At 30.2% G+C, this 19,908-nt stretch overlaps 1 protein-coding gene across 1 annotated transcript in view; it reads right to left on the bottom strand.

Annotated features, from left to right (window-relative positions):
• Positions 1 to 3,034: 3,034 nt before the first annotated feature.
• The window catches only part of LOC139482657 (KRR1 small subunit processome component homolog), a 29,020-nt gene continuing 12,146 nt past the window's right edge, over positions 3,035 to 19,908 (bottom strand). Inside the window, exons 4-11 of the mRNA XM_071266653.1 lie at positions 19,680 to 19,805; positions 18,965 to 19,048; positions 18,514 to 18,570; positions 10,432 to 10,602; positions 8,902 to 8,979; positions 8,019 to 8,124; positions 7,156 to 7,205; positions 3,035 to 3,730 (exon numbers count right to left, since the gene is read on the bottom strand). Of these exons, the coding sequence (XP_071122754.1) occupies positions 3,698 to 3,730; positions 7,156 to 7,205; positions 8,019 to 8,124; positions 8,902 to 8,979; positions 10,432 to 10,602; positions 18,514 to 18,570; positions 18,965 to 19,048; positions 19,680 to 19,805 (705 nt within the window). The 3' untranslated portion in view covers positions 3,035 to 3,697. The remainder of the gene's footprint in view (positions 3,731 to 7,155; positions 7,206 to 8,018; positions 8,125 to 8,901; positions 8,980 to 10,431; positions 10,603 to 18,513; positions 18,571 to 18,964; positions 19,049 to 19,679; positions 19,806 to 19,908) is intronic.

The raw sequence follows: 19,908 nt of genomic DNA, 5'->3' as shown, positions 1-19,908 counted from the left end.
TGTGTGTTTACATAATTTTATTCTCAGATGTTTGCACATCTACATAATAAAGGTCAATAACGTCATGTCTAATACTAACTGCATAAAAATGGGGGTACCACAAGGTTCTACCCTGGGCCTTCTGTTATTTATTTTATATATTAATGATTTACCACTTAATATAGAAAAATCATTAATAGATTTATATGCAGATGATTCTACATTACATTGTAAAGGTAATAATTTAATAATGTTTTAAGTTTATTAGATAGGCGCTATAAAAATCCTTGTAATAAATATCTTTTAGAAATAGTTTATTTAAGATATTTTTTAAATATTTATTTCTAGTTGGCGTTTAATGAATAATATTTAATGCTTTAACAAATATTTATTAACACGAATGATAATCATATAAAAAAACAATACTATGTAAGTTTCTAAAGCCGTAACCTCATCAGTACAATGTAAAGTAAATAAAGTATTACTATAAAGACTTACCAGAATTGCAAGTACGATGCTGCCACCGGTCACAAGAATCACACTGCAGTGCCTCCTGTCTGGGATGCACGTGCACGTCACACACAACACAAGGATACACAGTAGACATAGTAAATGCATGTCAAAGGTTACTTTGCTTTTTATAATTTTAATACCAAGCCATAAATGTCTCATTTTTGTTTGATTTCAAACCATAGACAAAATTTACCAATAAATTTGTCAACAACAACAAAACCTGTTTTGACTACTTTTACTAACAAAAACACGACACACGCATATGGTAAATGAATGAATAGGCATTCTCTTTGATATTTACTTGAAAGAAACATTTGCCTTTCTCTGATTGCTCGTTAGTGTTGAATTATTCTAAATTCAGAGACAAAAGTAATCAATCTGGTAATTGCTATGATAACAAATTGCTGTTAATTGAAATCCGTTAAGTATTATGATATATTGCATTATGATACAATTAACAGGTTTCTTTTCAATTGTTATGCAAATAACTAATCTTAAAAAAGTTACAGTTATTCTTCAATAATACGAAAATTATTTTGAAGTGGGGCGAGTTTTTATATTTTAAATTTTTTAAAAAGTGGGGCGAGTTGGTGATCCAGGTTGGGGCGTTTTTTTTTAAGTGGGGCGAGTTGGTGAAAAAGTGGGGCGACTAGGTGTGGGGCGACTTGCCAGTGGGGCGACTTGTCCTGCTTCCACACCTACCCAGTCGTATAGGAGAGCCGTGGTGTAGTGGTTAAGGGCATACGATACAGTTTTGATCCTGTATTTACAAGTTGATGAAAATTTGCATATAGACTATTTTTTATCTGATTAAATTAAATATGTGATAAAAAAATATACCTTCGTGTGCTACTTTTTAAGTAAAATGAAGTTGAAATTATGTATATTTGCTCAAAATTCAGTTTTTTTTACCGTATTTTCTTTTCGAAAGAAAGACATACTTTTTTGTTTTAAAAGATAAACACAAATCGGTAATTTCTGTATTTTATAAGAAGTATCATAAACATTTATGCATTTTTTATTCAGAAATAACTCATATTTATCAAATGGTCATGAATTGAGAAAAAAAACGCAATTTTTTGCTGTATATTTATCAAAATGTTGTTTTAAAAAATAGGGGTCCATACACTCCCTTTTTAATTAAATCAGTTTGAATGATAAAAATCATTCGAAAATGCATCTTTTCCCAATATGTCACAATTTGACGTTGCGAAAATAACATTATACATTAGCAACGTCATAAGCTCCCCTGTAACTGTATCAGACTACTAATACAAAGGTTCCTGGTTTGATCTCCTTTCCTGTGGAGAAAATTTAAGGGACTGAATTTTCAGCTCTCCCTTGACACCATTTGCGAGTATGGTCTTGATAAATAATGACAGTCCATTGGAAGGGGACAATAAATGGCTGAACCGTGTTAAGAGAGCCATATCTCTTGCACGCAAAAGACACCCTTGTAGATTTTGAAAAAGAGTAGGCTAAATGCCTCTACAAGGCAGCATTCCCAACCACAAAGTGGAAAGGGATTAATATAAGTTGCGATTACTTGTTTCCCTATCAATTATAAATAAATATGTTTAACCTAAGTACCCTGCCACAGCAACTCTGTCTAGTATTTCTATTTGTATCCATCTGATGAGTTGAGCCTTTTTCAACTGATTTTCATAGTTTGTTCTTATAATGTACTGTTACACCTCGGTCCCAGATTAGGGGAGGGTTGGGATCCAGCTTACATGTTTAACCCTGCCACATTCTGTATGTTTGTGCCTGTCCCAAGTCAGGAGCCTGTAATTTAGTGGTTGTCGTTTGTTGATGTGTTACATATTTATTTTTTGTTCATTATTTTGTACATAAATTAGGCCATTAGTTTTCTGGTTGGAATTGTTTTGCATTTGCCATTTCTGGGCCTTTTATAGATGACTGTGCTTTATGGGCTTTGCTCATTGTTGAAAGCCGTACAGTGACCTATAGTTGTTAATTTCTGTGTCATTTGGTCTATTGTGGAGAGTTGTCTTATTGACAATCATACCCCATCTTCTTTTTTATATATACAAGCATAAGATACTAAAATACTTTCAAAATTCTTACTAAGTATTTAGATTGATGTATATTACTTTTTCACATTAATTTATAAATAGTAAATTATTATAAATTCTGATTTACAAAGGAACTATATGTAAGTGTATATCTAAAATAAAAGGGTTGTTGGTCCAATCTTTTCTTAATTTAAGGACAAACAGCATGTCAAAAGTTTGCAGTTGAAGATTAGAATGGTGTATAAAGTTTCTGCATTAATAAAAACACATAATTAGTTTCATGATATGTCTTCAATTAAGAATTCTGCACAATCTTAAAATGCATAGATCCAGCATGGCTGAATATAAAAAAGTGAAAATGACACTTCTACTGGAATAGCAAAAACTTTCCGCCGAACTAGTGAGACCTTTGATGATATTATAAGGGTATTAGGCTGTTTAACCTCCTGTTGAATTTATCACAGACAAGACGTAGAGAAATATTAAATTCACAATGAAACAATGCAATAAATGATTGAACTTTTATTTAAATATATATATATATATATATACAAAACCAATTTCAATTTGAACACTGAAAAAAGTCTTTTTTATACATCATGAAATTGTTAGTGAAATCAAACTCCAATGATACATATTCGAATAAAAAGTTTGCTTACTTTGTTAGTATTCTCCTTCGAAATATAAAAAGGAATTAAATGCCGCTCACAATTATCATGTATGTTGTGCTAGATAGAAAAGGTCCATCAGCAATCTGAATTACAGTTATACATATTACTAAATCCCCCAATAAAAGATAAACCCAACAAAGCTGTACAATCAAGTTATTTTCTACTGCATTTTTTAAACATCATGATATATTTAATGCATACTTATCCAAAGGAAAAAAATTCTGTAGCTGAGATTTCCACATTTTTTCAATCATATTATAAAACGAATGGTATCTATAAATGGCTCGTGTTAGAGTTTACATATGACAACAAAAATTTACAAATAACATAAAATTTGTAGTGTTCTTTGATACAAAAAATATTTGTCATATTAAAAACTGCATCAAACAGTTCAAAATAAAATTCAGTTTTCTAATATTGTTGTCTTGTCAATTTAACTCATGCAGTCCTGGTTACTTCTGTTCAACAGTTTTTTGCAGTTGGAACTCCGTTTATTTGTCAGGATCCAGATGTCTGACCAATCTTCTTTTTCTGAAAAATACAACATCTTCATGTACAAGATTTCTTCTCTAAATTTGGGTTGTGCATATGATTATTTTTTTCAATCAAACGATAATTACCTGATCAATTTGACCTAGGAATTTTTTTATTCCAATGTTATTAGCACTGATTTTTCTGTCTAAATCGCTGTAATTTTCTCTGGGTCACGTATGCGCACCCTATTAAATTTTAAGAAACAATGACCAATCAAAGAGCAGAATGCTCTGAGGGATACGATTGCCATTATTTTTATTGAGACATGTATACATGTAGCTAGATAATAATATTTTCAAAACTAATTCAACTGCACATGTAAAATGTAATTTACGTAATATGAATTGTTACAAAATAGCCAATCCCTGATAAAAGTGTATAAACAATGTACTTAGGCCTATTGTGTTTTATTTTTGTACTATAAATTCCAAGTTTACTTTCCACAGCAGTCATTGAGACTCAGAGTGAGAGAAGGTATTTCACTTCGTATCTTAATTATCACCTATTTTCTTACGTTAATTCTAGAAGGAACCCTATTCCTAACTCTTTAAATGTTTAATTTCCTTTGGGTCAGTTGTCATGACTCCTTTCCGTACATATTCCTCGGTTTAAATTGCGATCGTTTTTAATATAATACGATGTATATCAACAGAACGAGTTAATTTTTCTCGAAGTGTATTTACATTCAGAATTGACGGAAGTTACTTCCGGAAGGGAGACAACTCGAAACGATAATATGGAAGACTCCAATTTGCCTGAAGGGGTGTGTAGTTATACCTCAACAATGTGGAATACATTTATTTTAATTTAAATGATGCATATAATTTAAAATTATGCAACAACAATAACCCTCAATAGCAGACATACAAAGAAAGGATCCCATGAGTTTTTAATTATTAAATTGAGTGGGGAATCCAGAGCAACCATTCAATCTATTTATAGCTAATATCCCTTGAAGTCCAGAAAACTATACGCATGCGCATAATTACCTAAACAAACCTTGGAGCAAGAACGTATATTAAATTTTAATTAAACGACCTAGATGGTTCTCTATTTCTTTATGGAAGTACAATATCAAGTATCAGTTTCATAACGGTGACATATAAAAAAAACTCCACTTCAGTTCTTATATGACAGAAATAGATTTCTGGAATTCAGAGAACTCTTGCATTTTTATCAAAAACTGGGATCTTCCCTCTGACGTGTTTCTAAATTTATAAAAACACTAAATATAAATACTGCTTAACTCTGCCGATTTTCCGTGTTGTTAAAAACATGCATATAAGTAAAGGGAAATATCAAACATGAAGATTATGAAAAGAACATTATAGGAAAGTTGTTTAAGTTCAATCCCTTTGTTTGTATTTAACTTTAAAAGCAAGACAATCATAAGAATCTGAGATGTTCTTAATGTTTAGAGTAAAACGGTTGACGTGAGGGCATTGTCCTGAGCCACTGGTATAAGTCTACAGATTGCTTGAAAGCAATCGTATCCCAAGAATCGTAATTTTTCCTTCTTTTGGCGTTTTTTTTCCCCCTTTTACCCCCCTCTGCTCCCCCATTTTTGAAATCAACGGTTTTGAAGTTCATCCAAAGAAACTTTAAACCTAAGGGAATATTTTAACGTGATAAGTAGCTTTCCAAAACAGAATTTGAAAAATGAGAAAATAGGGGGGCCAAAAAGGGGCCTTATCGTACCTTGTCCTTTAGGAATGTTTTCCCTGATGTGTTTTAGATATACATATTTGAATCTATTTTGAAAAAAAAAATTAATAACATTTTAGGAAATAAAAGAGATAAATGCATTATTATCTGGATTTTGAATTCAATTTACAAAGAAGCAATTATTCAAAACTAGAAAAATATCTATGACAGGACCCATTTACTCATACTGTAATATAAATAAACCTATCTGGCATCTTTGCCAAATATTTAAGTGTCAGGTTAGGCTATAGATATAAGATCATAAGCCAAATGATATGGCTGGGTATTGATTGTTCTATGTATGTTTTAATATTGTTGTATAATATGTATGTCAATCAATATGTGACACAGTAATAAAATAGATTATTATTATTATAGTTATCATGGTCAAAATGAAAACGTAATTTCCATAGGACTCAAAAGTAACTTATTGAGCCACCATTCAACACAAGAATTGTTGTAAAGGTCTCTTACTCATCTTTCAATCAAATGTTTACAGAAAAGACTATTTACTGTGTGAAGAGTTGAAATATAAAAAATAACAATTTAGATTCCATAATTGCTCTTGCTGGTCTTTTTCATTTCAGTTGAAACCAAACCAAACATCTTTATGTACAACTAATTTCTGCAAAATTATGTTTAATTTGGTATGTCAGTTCAGAGAATTTGACAATAAAAAATTAAAGAACCTTTGAGAAATAAAACAAGTGTAAGAAAAAAAAATTGAATCATAATTTCCTGTCAATATGCACATCTACATAGTATGTCCTTATTATCTAAACAAATTCATGAAATTCTGTTGTGTGGTTTGAGAGGAGTTGCGATGACAAAAGGTTGCAGAAGTATATTGGGCAAATAAGTTCAAAGGGGCATACCTCCTGGAAAAAAAATGAATCGTAATTTCCTATCGATATGCATATCTACGTAATATGTCCTTATCATTTGAAAAGGTTTCATGAAATTCTGTTGTGTGGTTTGAGAGGAGTTGTGATGACAAACTGTTGCAGTAGTACATTAAAGTAAATAATTGCAAAGGGGCGTAACTCCTAGAAAAAAAATTTAATCGCAATTTCCTGTCGATATGTACAACTACATAGTATGTCCTTATTATCTGAACAGGTTTCGTGAAATTCTGTTGTGTGGTTTGAGAGGAGTTGCAATGACAAACTGTTGCAGTAGTAATCTAAAGTAAATAATTTCAAAGGGGTGTAACTCTGAGAAAAAAAATTGAATCACAATTTCCTGTCGATATGCACAACTACATAGTATGTCCTTATTATCTAAAAAGATTTCGTGAAATTCTGTTGTATGGTTTTAGAGGAGTTGCGATGACAAGAAACAGGACTGACGGACGGGTCAAAAACATTATACCCTCCGCAACCCGGTGGGTGGGGTATAAATACAGATTAACAGACAATGAATAAAATATAACTTATCATGGATAAGTGCAGCCAAAGTCTCTCTTTTTCTTTTTCTTCTTAGTTGCTAGGAAAAAACACTTGATAGGCTAAATCCTTATTTTGTCTGGCTTGATATAAGGATGGGATAAAGCATATCTATATAGCAATTTCCCTTACATTTCTGATGCCACCATGCTTATGTTTTACACAGTACGAGACAATTGTTTAATGACATCATTTAGGCAAATTGACTTAGTCACAGCTAGTCTCAAAAAAGAAGTTGAAATTGGTGTTTTAAACAGTCAGACAAACAATTACCTGAGCTTTCTTGATTTTCTTTTTCAACTCTTCAACATTGACTGTATCATCTAAAATAAAGCAACAATGAATATGTTACTAGAATTCACAAAGCCATTATTAAGTACATTTAAACTGTTATATGCTATCCATCTTGGAATATGAATTTACCAATACAAAGTAGTACTTTATTAAGACACCAAATTCTTGCATTATGTTTCATGGTTATACGTTGAATTGAATGACTGGGTAATGTAGAAATTGAGTTTTTAAGAATGCATACTTCCTAAATATGTATTTGTAGGGGAGTAATTGCATTTCATGTTACAATGGAGCAATACATCAACTAATCATTTAGAAGATGTAGTTTACATAAGACTTTTTCAGTATCTAGTGCAAATCTAGCAGTTTTGATGATGTATCTTAATAGAGGCTTTTAAATATTTAGAAACAATTATGGATTAATTTCATATTACTCCCTTCATCAATTTCATAAAATAAAACAATTTATCACTATTTTATCTTGATTTTTCTTTTGTGATCATTTTTCATATCACCCTACCTAACTTATATAGGATTTTCTCAGTAGAGTAGAAATATAATGTATGACGCCATAAGCATATGTTCCTGATGTTGCCTAAGAAAATAGCGATAAACAGATTTTCAAAGGTTTTTCAAACCCTAGGATATTTCTTGGCTACATGTAGCTCTTCAATGGGATTGAATACTCCCTCTTGCCTGATTGATTGATTGATTATGGGTTGCTTTAAGTCCAATGGCAAATATTTCATGCATGTTCAGGACGAACATTCTTGCCTAAAGAATCTTTAATAATCTATATATATATTTTAATTAAAAGTGAGTAGGCATTAAATACAACTAACCTGATTTCTTTAATTTCTTTGCTGCTGACTCTCCTGTCTCTTGTGGAGGAACAAATGCTTGTGCTCTCTTGTCTTGTTTCTTTTCAACTGCTTCTTTCTGTTTTTCCTTATAAAATTCAACAATAATCATTAAAATTATTTACTGGTTATTTTTTGTTTAATATTAGTGTTCAAAATAGTCAAAATCATCTTTTCATTGGAATAGCAAACAGGCTATAATTTAAACATTTTATTCTGTAATTTTCGTTTGTTTGTGCAGGTTAAGTGTTCCTAATCAATCTTCTTCTTAATTTAGCTTTTTCAATTTTTTGTGTATTAAGAGTTTCCTATAAATGGCTGGAAATGTTGTATTGATTATCATGATTAATTGCATAAATTGGTTTTCATTTTAAAGTTTTATTCAATACACAGATCCTCTTTTATTCGTTCTCTTCAAAAACAAATAATAAACAGAAATGATTTTGAAACAAGAATGTGTCCCTAGTACACGGATGCCCCATCCACACTATCATTTTCTATGTTCACTGGACCATGAAAATGGGGTAAAAACTCTAATTAGGCATTAAAATTAGAAAGATCATATCATAAGGAGCATGTGTACTAAGTTTCAAGTTGATTGGACTTCAACTTCATCAAAAACTACCTCGACCAAAACCTTTAACCTGAAGCGGGACAGATGAATGAACAAACAGACGAAGGGATGCACAGACCAAGAAAAAATAATGCCAAAATGGGGCATAAAAACAGAAATTTAAAATTGGTTAATTTGACAATTGTACAATAGAAATCAGAAATATGAAAAAATATATTTTTAAGATTTTTTTTATATTTTATGTCTATTTTTATTTTAACATTGTGTATAATCATATAATTAATTGATTACCTTTTTCTCAGCTTGCCTCCTTGCCTTTTTGGTACTGGGCTTCAGGAAGTATTCACCGGAAGCAAGTTCTTTGTCAACCTGAAAGCAGAAGACAAAATAAACATTCAACCCTATCAATAAGGCAAGCAGACCCTCCAACAATATCACTAATACTTTCATCTTTTAGTTCTAGTATATTGGTTAAAGATGCTTATGTCAAAATTATTTTAGTCCTTAAAATAGCAACTTCACAGCTTAATGGATTCCAAATTGATGAAACTCAGCATTCACTATCGGAGTATGAAAAAAGTAAAATAATAAAAATACAGAACTACGAAGAAAATTCTAAATGAAAAGTCCCTAAGCAAATTGCAAAATCAAAAGCTCAAACATATCAAACTATCCTATTCCTGACTTATGTAGAAAATGGTGAATTTAACCTGGTTTTAAAGCTAGCTAAACCTCTCACTTGTATGAAAGCTGCAAAAAATTTCATTAGATTGACACTAATTATCCCTACACATGAAGCAGACATCTTAATGACAACAAACCAGATGCTTCACAGGGCGCAGCTTTATACGACCGCAGATGTCGAACGCTGAATGGTTTGGGAAAGTATGAACACAACATTCAAGCTGGATACAGCTCTGAATTTGGATTGCGATTAAATAGTTGACACAGCATAGGTTTCTGACACAGAATGAATGTGGTCTAATGAGCTTAAACATTTTTTTTTTCTTCTGAGCAATTCACTTTGCTGTTGAATATTAATCCTCTCAAAAAAAAAAGTATTTGAAGAAATTTTCTTTTTAATTTCTGAAATCTGAAATGAGAAAAATTGACTCCCCCCCAATTTTTTTTTCACCTCCCCCTTTCCCTTATTCCAAAAATGATCTTTTTCAACTTGTAAAGGGGCATAACCCTGTTGAATAATCAAATGGTAATCAAAGTGCTTGTAATCACTGAATGGTAAAGATTGCTTTAGTTTATCAGTTGGTAGTAAAAGTGAATATTGCATTGTATATTGTATATAGCATTGATTTAAGTTGATTCAACTATTATTCTGGACAAAGAAAGATAACTCCAATTTTCAAAGATTTCATAAAGCATTAGTTTCTAGGTGATTCAACAACCATTCTGGACAAAGAAAGATAACTCCAATTTATTGTCTTGAAACTACAAAAATGCTTGTTTTTGGCCCTTTATACCTAGACCCTTAAATTATATCCCAACCTTCTACTTATGATATTAAACATTGTGGTACATTTAAGAACAATTGAAATACTTATACACAACTTAACACTAGATAAATGCTTGTTTGGGGACCTGTGGGTCCCTCATTCCTAAACCTTAGGGACCATAACCCCCAAAATCAATCCCAAACTTCCTTTTGTGGTTATAAACATTGTCTTAAAATTTTATTGATTTCTATTTACTTATACTAAAGTTATTATCCGGAAACCATCCATTTTCCGACGATGCTGACGATGACGACGAAGACGTGATACCAATATAGGATCGCAAAAATTTTGCTGTCGTATAAAAACCTACCTTACTCTCTGGTTGTGGAGGTGGGAAAGGTGTATATATTTTCTTAATTCTCTTCTTCATGGGTTGTTTCCTCTTACTGATATTTTTAGACTTAAATTTTGGCAAAAATCTATCCCAGCTTTCATTTTGTAGTTGAGGATCTTTTGCTAATTCTTTTCTTATCATCAATGTCTACAATAATAATGTAATTATAATAATGCTTGATATGGTTATAAAATCTCCCTTAACATCAACAGAACTCCTTAACAAGTCAAACAATAGTACTAAATTCAGGGCCTTTCGTCATAAAACTTTACTCAGTACTCAGATTACTATATCTGACTCAAAACACAAAATCCACAATTTTGATTGGTTGAATTTAGTCTGAATACGATAATCATACTCCAAAATTTTATGCACGCCAGGTCTGGTATAAGTTTTACATAAATCATGTTTCATCTGTCACATTGCTTGTTAGTAAATTGTAATTTCAGGATTTTTACAAAAAGAATGCCCATTTATTGTCTTATTTTTTAACCAAAAACTTGTTTATTCATACAATTTTTTTTTATTTGAAAACATCATTTACATTGTTGAGTATTTGGTTAAATAGATTCCCTACTTTTATTATATTCAGGCCAATTAAGAGGTAGTCATTTGATAAATATTGATTGGTTTTTTGGTTAAATAGATTCCCTACTTTTATTATATTCAGGCCAATTAAGAGGTAGTCATTTGATAAATATTGATTGGTTTTTTGGTTAAATAGATTCCCTACTTTTATTATATTCAGGCCAATTAAGAGGTAGTCATTTGATAAATATCGATTGGTTCTTTGGTTAAATAGATTCCCTACTTTTATTATATTCAGGCCAATTAAGAGGTAGTCATTTGATAAATATCGATTGGTTCTTTGGTTAAATAGATTCCCTACTTTTATTATATTCAGGCCAATTAAGAGGTAGTCATTTGATAAATATCAATTGGTTCTTTGGTTAAATAGATTCCCTACTTTTATTATATTCAGGCCAATTAAGAGGTAGTCATTTGATGAATATTGATTGGTTTTTTGGTTAAATAGATTCCCTACTTTTATTATATTCAGGCCAATTATTAGGTAGTCATTTGATAAATATCAATTGGTTCTTTGGTTAAATAGATTCCCTACTTTTATTATATTCAGGCCAATTAAGAGGTAGTCATTTGATAAATATCGATTGGTTTTTTGGTTAAATAGATTCCCTACTTTTATTATATTCAGGCCAATTAAGAGGTAGTCATTTGATAAATATTGATTGGTTTTTTGGTTAAATAGATTCCCTACTTTTATTATATTCAGGCCAATTAAGAGGTAGTCATTTGATGAGTATCTATTGGTTCTTTGGTTAAATAGATTCCCTACTTTTATTATATTCAGGCTAATTAAGAGGTAGTCATTTGATAAATATCAATTGGTTCTTTGGTTAAATAGATTCCCTACTTTTATTATATTCAGGCCAATTAAGAGGTAGTCATTTGATGAATATTGATTGGTTTTTTGGTTAAATAGATTCCCTACTTTTATTATATTCAGGCCAATTAAGAGGTAGTCATTTGATGAATATTGATTGGTTTTTTGGTTAAATAGATTCCCTACTTTTATTATATTCAGGCCAATTAAGAGGTAGTCATTTGATAAATATCGATTGGTTCTTTGGTTAAATAGATTCCCTACTTTTATTATATTCAGGCCAATTAAGAGGTAGTCATTTGATAAATATCAATTGGTTTTTTGGTTAAATAGATTCCCTACTTTTATTATATTCAGGCCAATTAAGAGGTAGTCATTTGATGAGTATCTATTGGTTCTTTGGTTAAATAGATTCCCTACTTTTATTATATTCAGGCCAATTAAGAGGTAGTCATTTGATAAATATCAATTGGTTCTTTGGTTAAATAGATTCCCTACTTTTATTATATTCAGGCCAATTAAGAGGTAGTCATTTGATGAATATTGATTGGTTTTTTGGTTAAATAGATTCCCTACTTTTATTATATTCAGGCCAATTAAGAGGTAGTCATTTGATATATATCAATTGGTTCTTTGGTTAAATAGATTCCCTACTTTTATTATATTCAGGCCAATTAAGAGGTAGTCATTTGATAAATATCAATTGGTTCTTTGGTTAAATAGATTCCCTACTTTTATTATATTCAGGCCAATTAAGAGGTAGTCATTTGATAAATATCAATTGGTTCTTTGGTTAAATAGATTCCCTACTTTTATTATATTCAGGCCAATTAAGAGGTAGTCATTTGATAAATATCAATTGGTTCTTTGGTTAAATAGATTCCCTACTTTTATTATATTCAGGCCAATTAAGAGGTAGTCATTTGATGAATATTGATTGGTTTTTTGGTTAAATAGATTCCCTACTTTTATTATATTCAGGCCAATTAAGAGGTAGTCATTTGATGAATATCGATTGGTTCTTTGGTTAAATAGATTCCCTACTTTTATTATATTCAGGCCAATTAAGAGGTAGTCATTTGATAAATATCGATTGGTTTTTTGGTTAAATAGATTCCCTACTTTTATTATATTCAGGCCAATTAAGAGGTAGTCATTTGATAAATATCGATTGGTTCTTTGGTTAAATAGATTCCCTACTTTTATTATATTCAGGCCAATTAAGAGGTAGTCATTTGATAAATATCGATTGGTTCTTTGGTTAAATAGATTCCCTACTTTTATTATATTCAGGCCAATTAAGAGGTAGTCATTTGATAAATATCGATTGGTTCTTTGGTTAAATAGATTCCCTACTTTTATTATATTCAGGCCAATTAAGAGGTAGTCATTTGATGAATATCGATTGGTTCTTTGGTTAAATAGATTCCCTACTTTTATTATATTCAGGCCAATTAAGAGGTAGTCATTTGATAAATATCGATTGGTTTTTTGGTTAAATAGATTCCCTACTTTTATTATATTCAGGCCAATTAAGAGGTAGTCATTTGATAAATATCGATTGGTTCTTTGGTTAAATAGATTCCCTACTTTTATTATATTCAGGCCAATTAAGAGGTAGTCATTTGATAAATATCGATTGGTTTTTTGGTTAAATAGATTCCCTACTTTTATTATATTCAGGCCAATTAAGAGGTAGTCATTTGATAAATATCGATTGGTTCTTTGGTTAAATAGATTCCCTACTTTTATTATATTCAGGCCAATTAAGAGGTAGTCATTTGATAAATATCGATTGGTTCTTTGGTTAAATAGATTCCCTACTTTTATTATATTCAGGCCAATTAAGAGGTAGTCATTTGATAAATATCGATTGGTTTTTTGGTTAAATAGATTCCCTACTTTTATTATATTCAGGCCAATTAAGAGGTAGTCATTTGATGAATATCGATTGGTTCTTTGGTTAAATAGATTCCCTACTTTTATTATATTCAGGCCAATTAAGAGGTAGTCATTTGATAAATATCGATTGGTTTTTTGGTTAAATAGATTCCCTACTTTTATTATATTCAGGCCAATTAAGAGGTAGTCATTTGATAAATATCGATTGGTTTTTTGGTTAAATAGATTCCCTACTTTTATTATATTCAGGCCAATTAAGAGGTAGTCATTTGATGAATATCGATTGGTTCTTTGGTTAAATAGATTCCCTACTTTTATTATATTCAGGCTAATTAAGAGGTAGTCATTTGATAAATATTGATTGGTTTTTTGGTTAAATAGATTCCCTACTTTTATTATATTCAGGCCAATTAAGAGGTAGTCATTTGATAAATATCGATTGGTTCTTTGGTTAAATAGATTCCCTACTTTTATTATATTCAGGCCAATTAAGAGGTAGTCATTTGATGAATATCGATTGGTTCTTTCGATAAATAGATTCCCTACTTTTATTATATTCAGGCCAATTAAGAGGTAGTCATTTGATGAATATCGATTGGTTCTTTGGTTAAATAGATTCCCTACTTTTATTATATTCAGGCCAATTAAGAGGTAGTCATTTGATGAATATTGATTGGTTTTTTGGTTAAATAGATTCCCTACTTTTATTATATTCAGGCCAATTAAGAGGTAGTCATTTGATAAATATTGATTGGTTTTTTGGTTAAATAGATTCCCTACTTTTATTATATTCAGGCCAATTAAGAGGTAGTCATTTGATAAATATCGATTGGTTCTTTGGTTAAATAGATTCCCTACTTTTATTATATTCAGGCCAATTAAGAGGTAGTCATTTGATAAATATTGATTGGTTTTTTGGTTAAATAGATTCCCTACTTTTATTATATTCAGGCCAATTAAGAGGTAGTCATTTGATAAATATCGATTGGTTCTTTGGTTAAATAGATTCCCTACTTTTATTATATTCAGGCCAATTAAGAGGTAGTCATTTGATAAATATCGATTGGTTCTTTGGTTAAATAGATTCCCTACTTTTATTATATTCAGGCCAATTAAGAGGTAGTCATTTGATAAATATCGATTGGTTCTTTGGTTAAATAGATTCCCTACTTTTATTATATTCAGGCCAATTAAGAGGTAGTCATTTGATAAATATCAATTGGTTCTTTGGTTAAATAGATTCCCTACTTTTATTATATTCAGGCCAATTAAGAGGTAGTCATTTGATGAATATTGATTGGTTTTTTGGTTAAATAGATTCCCTACTTTTATTATATTCAGGCCAATTAAGAGGTAGTCATTTGATGAATATCGATTGGTTCTTTGGTTAAATAGATTCCCTACTTTTATTATATTCAGGCTAATTAAGAGGTAGTCATTTGATAAATATTGATTGGTTTTTTGGTTAAATAGATTCCCTACTTTTATTATATTCAGGCCAATTAAGAGGTAGTCATTTGATAAATATCGATTGGTTCTTTGGTTAAATAGATTCCCTACTTTTATTATATTCAGGCCAATTAAGAGGTAGTCATTTGATAAATATCGATTGGTTCTTTGGTTAAATAGATTCCCTACTTTTATTATATTCAGGCCAATTAAGAGGTAGTCATTTGATAAATATCGATTGGTTCTTTGGTTAAATAGATTCCCTACTTTTATTATATTCAGGCCAATTAAGAGGTAGTCATTTGATGAATATCGATTGGTTCTTTGGTTAAATAGATTCCCTACTTTTATTATATTCAGGCCAATTAAGAGGTAGTCATTTGATAAATATCAATTGGTTCTTTGGTTAAATAGATTCCCTACTTTTATTATATTCAGGCCAATTAAGAGGTAGTCATTTGATGAATATTGATTGGTTTTTTGGTTAAATAGATTCCCTACTTTTATTATATTCAGGCCAATTAAGAGGTAGTCATTTGATGAGTATCTATTGGTTTTTTGGTTAAATAGATTCCCTACTTTTATTATATTCAGGCCAATTAAGAGGTAGTCATTTGATAAATATTGATTGGTTCTTTGGTTAAATAGATTCCCTACTTTTATTATATTCAGGCCAATTATTAGGTAGTCATTTGATAAATATCGATTGGTTCTTTGGTTAAATAGATTCCCTACTTTTATTATATTCAGGCCAATTAAGAGGTAGTCATTTGATAAATATTGATTGGTTCTTTGGTTAAATAGATTCCCTACTTTTATTATATTCAGGCCAATTATTAGGTAGTCATTTGATAAATATCGATTGGTTCTTTGGTTAAATAGATTCCCTACTTTTATTATATTCAGGCCAATTAAGAGGTAGTCATTTGATAAATATTGATTGGTTCTTTGGTTAAATAGATTCCCTACTTTTATTATATTCAGGCCAATTAAGAGGTAGTCATTTGATAAATATCGATTGGTTCTTTGGTTAAATAGATTCCCTACTTTTATTATATTCAGGCCAATTAAGAGGTAGTCATTTGATAAATATCAATTGGTTCTTTGGTTAAATAGATTCCCTACTTTTATTATATTCAGGCCAATTAAGAGGTAGTCATTTGATGAGTATCTATTGGTTTTTTGGTTAAATAGATTCCCTACTTTTATTATATTCAGGCCAATTAAGAGGTAGTCATTTGATAAATATTGATTGGTTTTTTGGTTAAATAGATTCCCTACTTTTATTATATTCAGGCCAATTAAGAGGTAGTCATTTGATAAATATCGATTGGTTCTTTGGTTAAATAGATTCCCTACTTTTATTATATTCAGGCCAATTAAGAGGTAGTCATTTGATAAATATCGATTGGTTTTTTGGTTAAATAGATTCCCTACTTTTATTATATTCAGGCCAATTAAGAGGTAGTCATTTGATAAATATCGATTGGTTCTTTGGTTAAATAGATTCCCTACTTTTATTATATTCAGGCCAATTAAGAGGTAGTCATTTGATAAATATCGATTGGTTCTTTGGTTAAATAGATTCCCTACTTTTATTATATTCAGGCCAATTAAGAGGTAGTCATTTGATAAATATCGATTGGTTCTTTGGTTAAATAGATTCCCTACTTTTATTATATTCAGGCCAATTAAGAGGTAGTCATTTGATGAATATCGATTGGTTCTTTCGATAAATAGATTCCCTACTTTTATTATATTCAGGCCAATTAAGAGGTAGTCATTTGATAAATATCAATTGGTTCTTTGGTTAAATAGATTCCCTACTTTTATTATATTCAGGCCAATTATTAGGTAGTCATTTGATGAATATCGATTGGTTCTTTGGTTAAATAGATTCCCTACTTTTATTATATTCAGGCCAATTAAGAGGTAGTCATTTGATAAATATCGATTGGTTCTTTGGTTAAATAGATTCCCTACTTTTATTATATTCAGGCCAATTAAGAGGTAGTCATTTGATGAATATCGATTGGTTTTTTGGTTAAATAGATTCCCTACTTTTATTATATTCAGGCCAATTAAGAGGTAGTCATTTGATAAATATTGATTGGTTTTTTGGTTAAATAGATTCCCTACTTTTATTATATTCAGGCCAATTAAGAGGTAGTCATTTGATAAATATCGATTGGTTCTTTGGTTAAATAGATTCCCTACTTTTATTATATTCAGGCCAATTAAGAGGTAGTCATTTGATGAATATGGATTGGTTCTTTGGTTAAATAGATTCCCTACTTTTATTATATTCAGGCCAATTAAGAGGTAGTCATTTGATAAATATCGATTGGTTCTTTCGATAAATAGATTCCCTACTTTTATTATATTCAGGCCAATTAAGAGGTAGTCATTTGATAAATATTGATTGGTTTTTTGGTTAAATAGATTCCCTACTTTTATTATATTCAGGCCAATTAAGAGGTAGTCATTTGATGAATATGGATTGGTTCTTTGGTTAAATAGATTCCCTACTTTTATTATATTCAGGCCAATTAAGAGGTAGTCATTTGATAAATATCGATTGGTTCTTTGGATAAATAGATTCCCTACTTTTATTATATTCAGGCCAATTAAGAGGTAGTCATTTGATAAATATTGATTGGTTTTTTGGTTAAATAGATTCCCTACTTTTATTATATTCAGGCCAATTAAGAGGTAGTCATTTGATAAATATTGATTGGTTCTTTGGATAAATAGATTCCCTACTTTTATTATATTCAGGCCAATTAAGAGGTAGTCATTTGATAAATATTGATTGGTTTTTTGGTTAAATAGATTCCCTACTATTATTATATTCAGGCCAATTAAGAGGTAGTCTTTTGATAAATATCTATTGGTTTTCTGTCACGTTGACATTTACTGTGGATTGAGTTATTCTCGTGTGTACCTATTTTTCGTTTATTGAGGAAAACTTGCATATTCGTGGATTAACAATTTGGTGGTTTTGGCAAAGTCTGCATACATTCCTTTTGAAATTTGTATTTCGTTGAACATTTAAATTTGTGGTACCCCTGAACCCATTAAATTAGTATCCAACGAATATTAATTAATCTACAGTACCAGATTGGCTGTCCTTCTATATTAGGTAACAAGTCTGAAAGTTGGTGTTTCTCTCCAGGAACTACGACTTCCTTCACCAATATAAACTATATAGCTGAAAGTTGTTTAAAAATACCAACATACAAACAAAGAAACAAAGTGTTTCACATTACTGAACTGTTTAGCACACTAAAACAAAGTCTTACCTTAATATTATAAATAGGATGAATATTTTTCATAGTGTCCTCAATGATTTTTCTGACCTGAAAAATACAACATTAAGCAATTAGACAACTATGAACTTTTATAAGCTGACTTATACATACATAAATTATCGTTATAGGAGTAAGGACTGACTTTTTGCTAAGTAAACAGGCAAGGATTTGATTTTATTGACGGACTCAAAACAAATCCTTTGCCAATCACTAGGATATTTTGCTGTTCTGTTTGTCAATTAGTAAAAAAGGTTATACCTTTTCTTCTCTAAAAAAAAAAATTGTTTCATCTTCAATATAATACATTTTTCCATCATCTTTTAATTTTCTTCTAAAACTTCTCCATTGAGGATACATGTAATGAGGCTGATTACAATAGTTTTATTCTGATTCAATTATTCATTTAAAATTTTATCAAAGTGTTATATATCTTTTAACTTACATCTCTTAATCCTTTGTGTGGTCCCAAAGCTGACACAGTGTTACCTTGTACCAGAACATAACATTCTGTTAGGAGCTCTATTGCCTGTTTTAGATAAAAGAAGTAGTTACATAGAATCCTCTAAATTACTCAGAATCAAATATAAATACATGTAGAAGCAGATAGAGTTTAAATGAAATCCATGTTATAGATATAAATTTTGTAGTCAAATATTGTAAGTGACAAATATTTATGTTCATGAATTGAATTTCAAAAGCATTCCAATAATTTGAAATGGTTGTAGAATCTATCTTTAGATGTAATAACTTTCAAAAATATGTTTTCTCACCATGTTTTTAATGTTTTAGTTTTTGAGTAAAATGATTGATGTCGGCTAAAATGAAGATGAGCATTATAGCTTGCTATGCAGCATGGGTTTTGCTCATTGTTGAAGGTTTACCAGTGACTTATAATAAGTAATTTCTTAGTTGTCTGTGGTGGAGAGTTGTATCATTTTGCTCATTGTTGAAGGTTTACCAGTGACTTATAATAAGTAATTTCTTAGTTGTCTGTGGTGGAGAGTTGTATCATTGATAATCATACCACATCTTCTTATTTTATTATTACCACGCAAGTTCAAGCTACTGCTAAAAAGTTTTGGTTTGGACATCTTTAAACAGTGCTAACCTGTGTTATGTGCTACAGTACAACCATATAATTTGTTAAAATTAATCACCTTTAGTGTAGATCCATTTGGACCTATGACTCTCTGTCTTCTCTTAACAAATCTTTCTTTATTTCTACAAAGTGATGCTATCTTTATGATGTCACATGCTATATCATTCTCCAGAATCCTAATTGCCTGTAAATAAAATAAAGTTCTACAGCCTCAGAAAGGGTTTCAATCTTATGTTATCAAATACACTTTATGTTATCCATAATTAATGATAAGAACAGTCTGTATA

This window comes from Mytilus edulis, chromosome 7 (genome assembly GCF_963676685.1).
Source record: "Mytilus edulis chromosome 7, xbMytEdul2.2, whole genome shotgun sequence".
Lineage (NCBI taxonomy): Eukaryota > Metazoa > Mollusca > Bivalvia > Mytilida > Mytilidae > Mytilus > Mytilus edulis.
The sequence above is the reverse complement of the archived record's forward strand: the minus strand, read 5'-3'. Positions and strand labels throughout refer to the sequence as shown.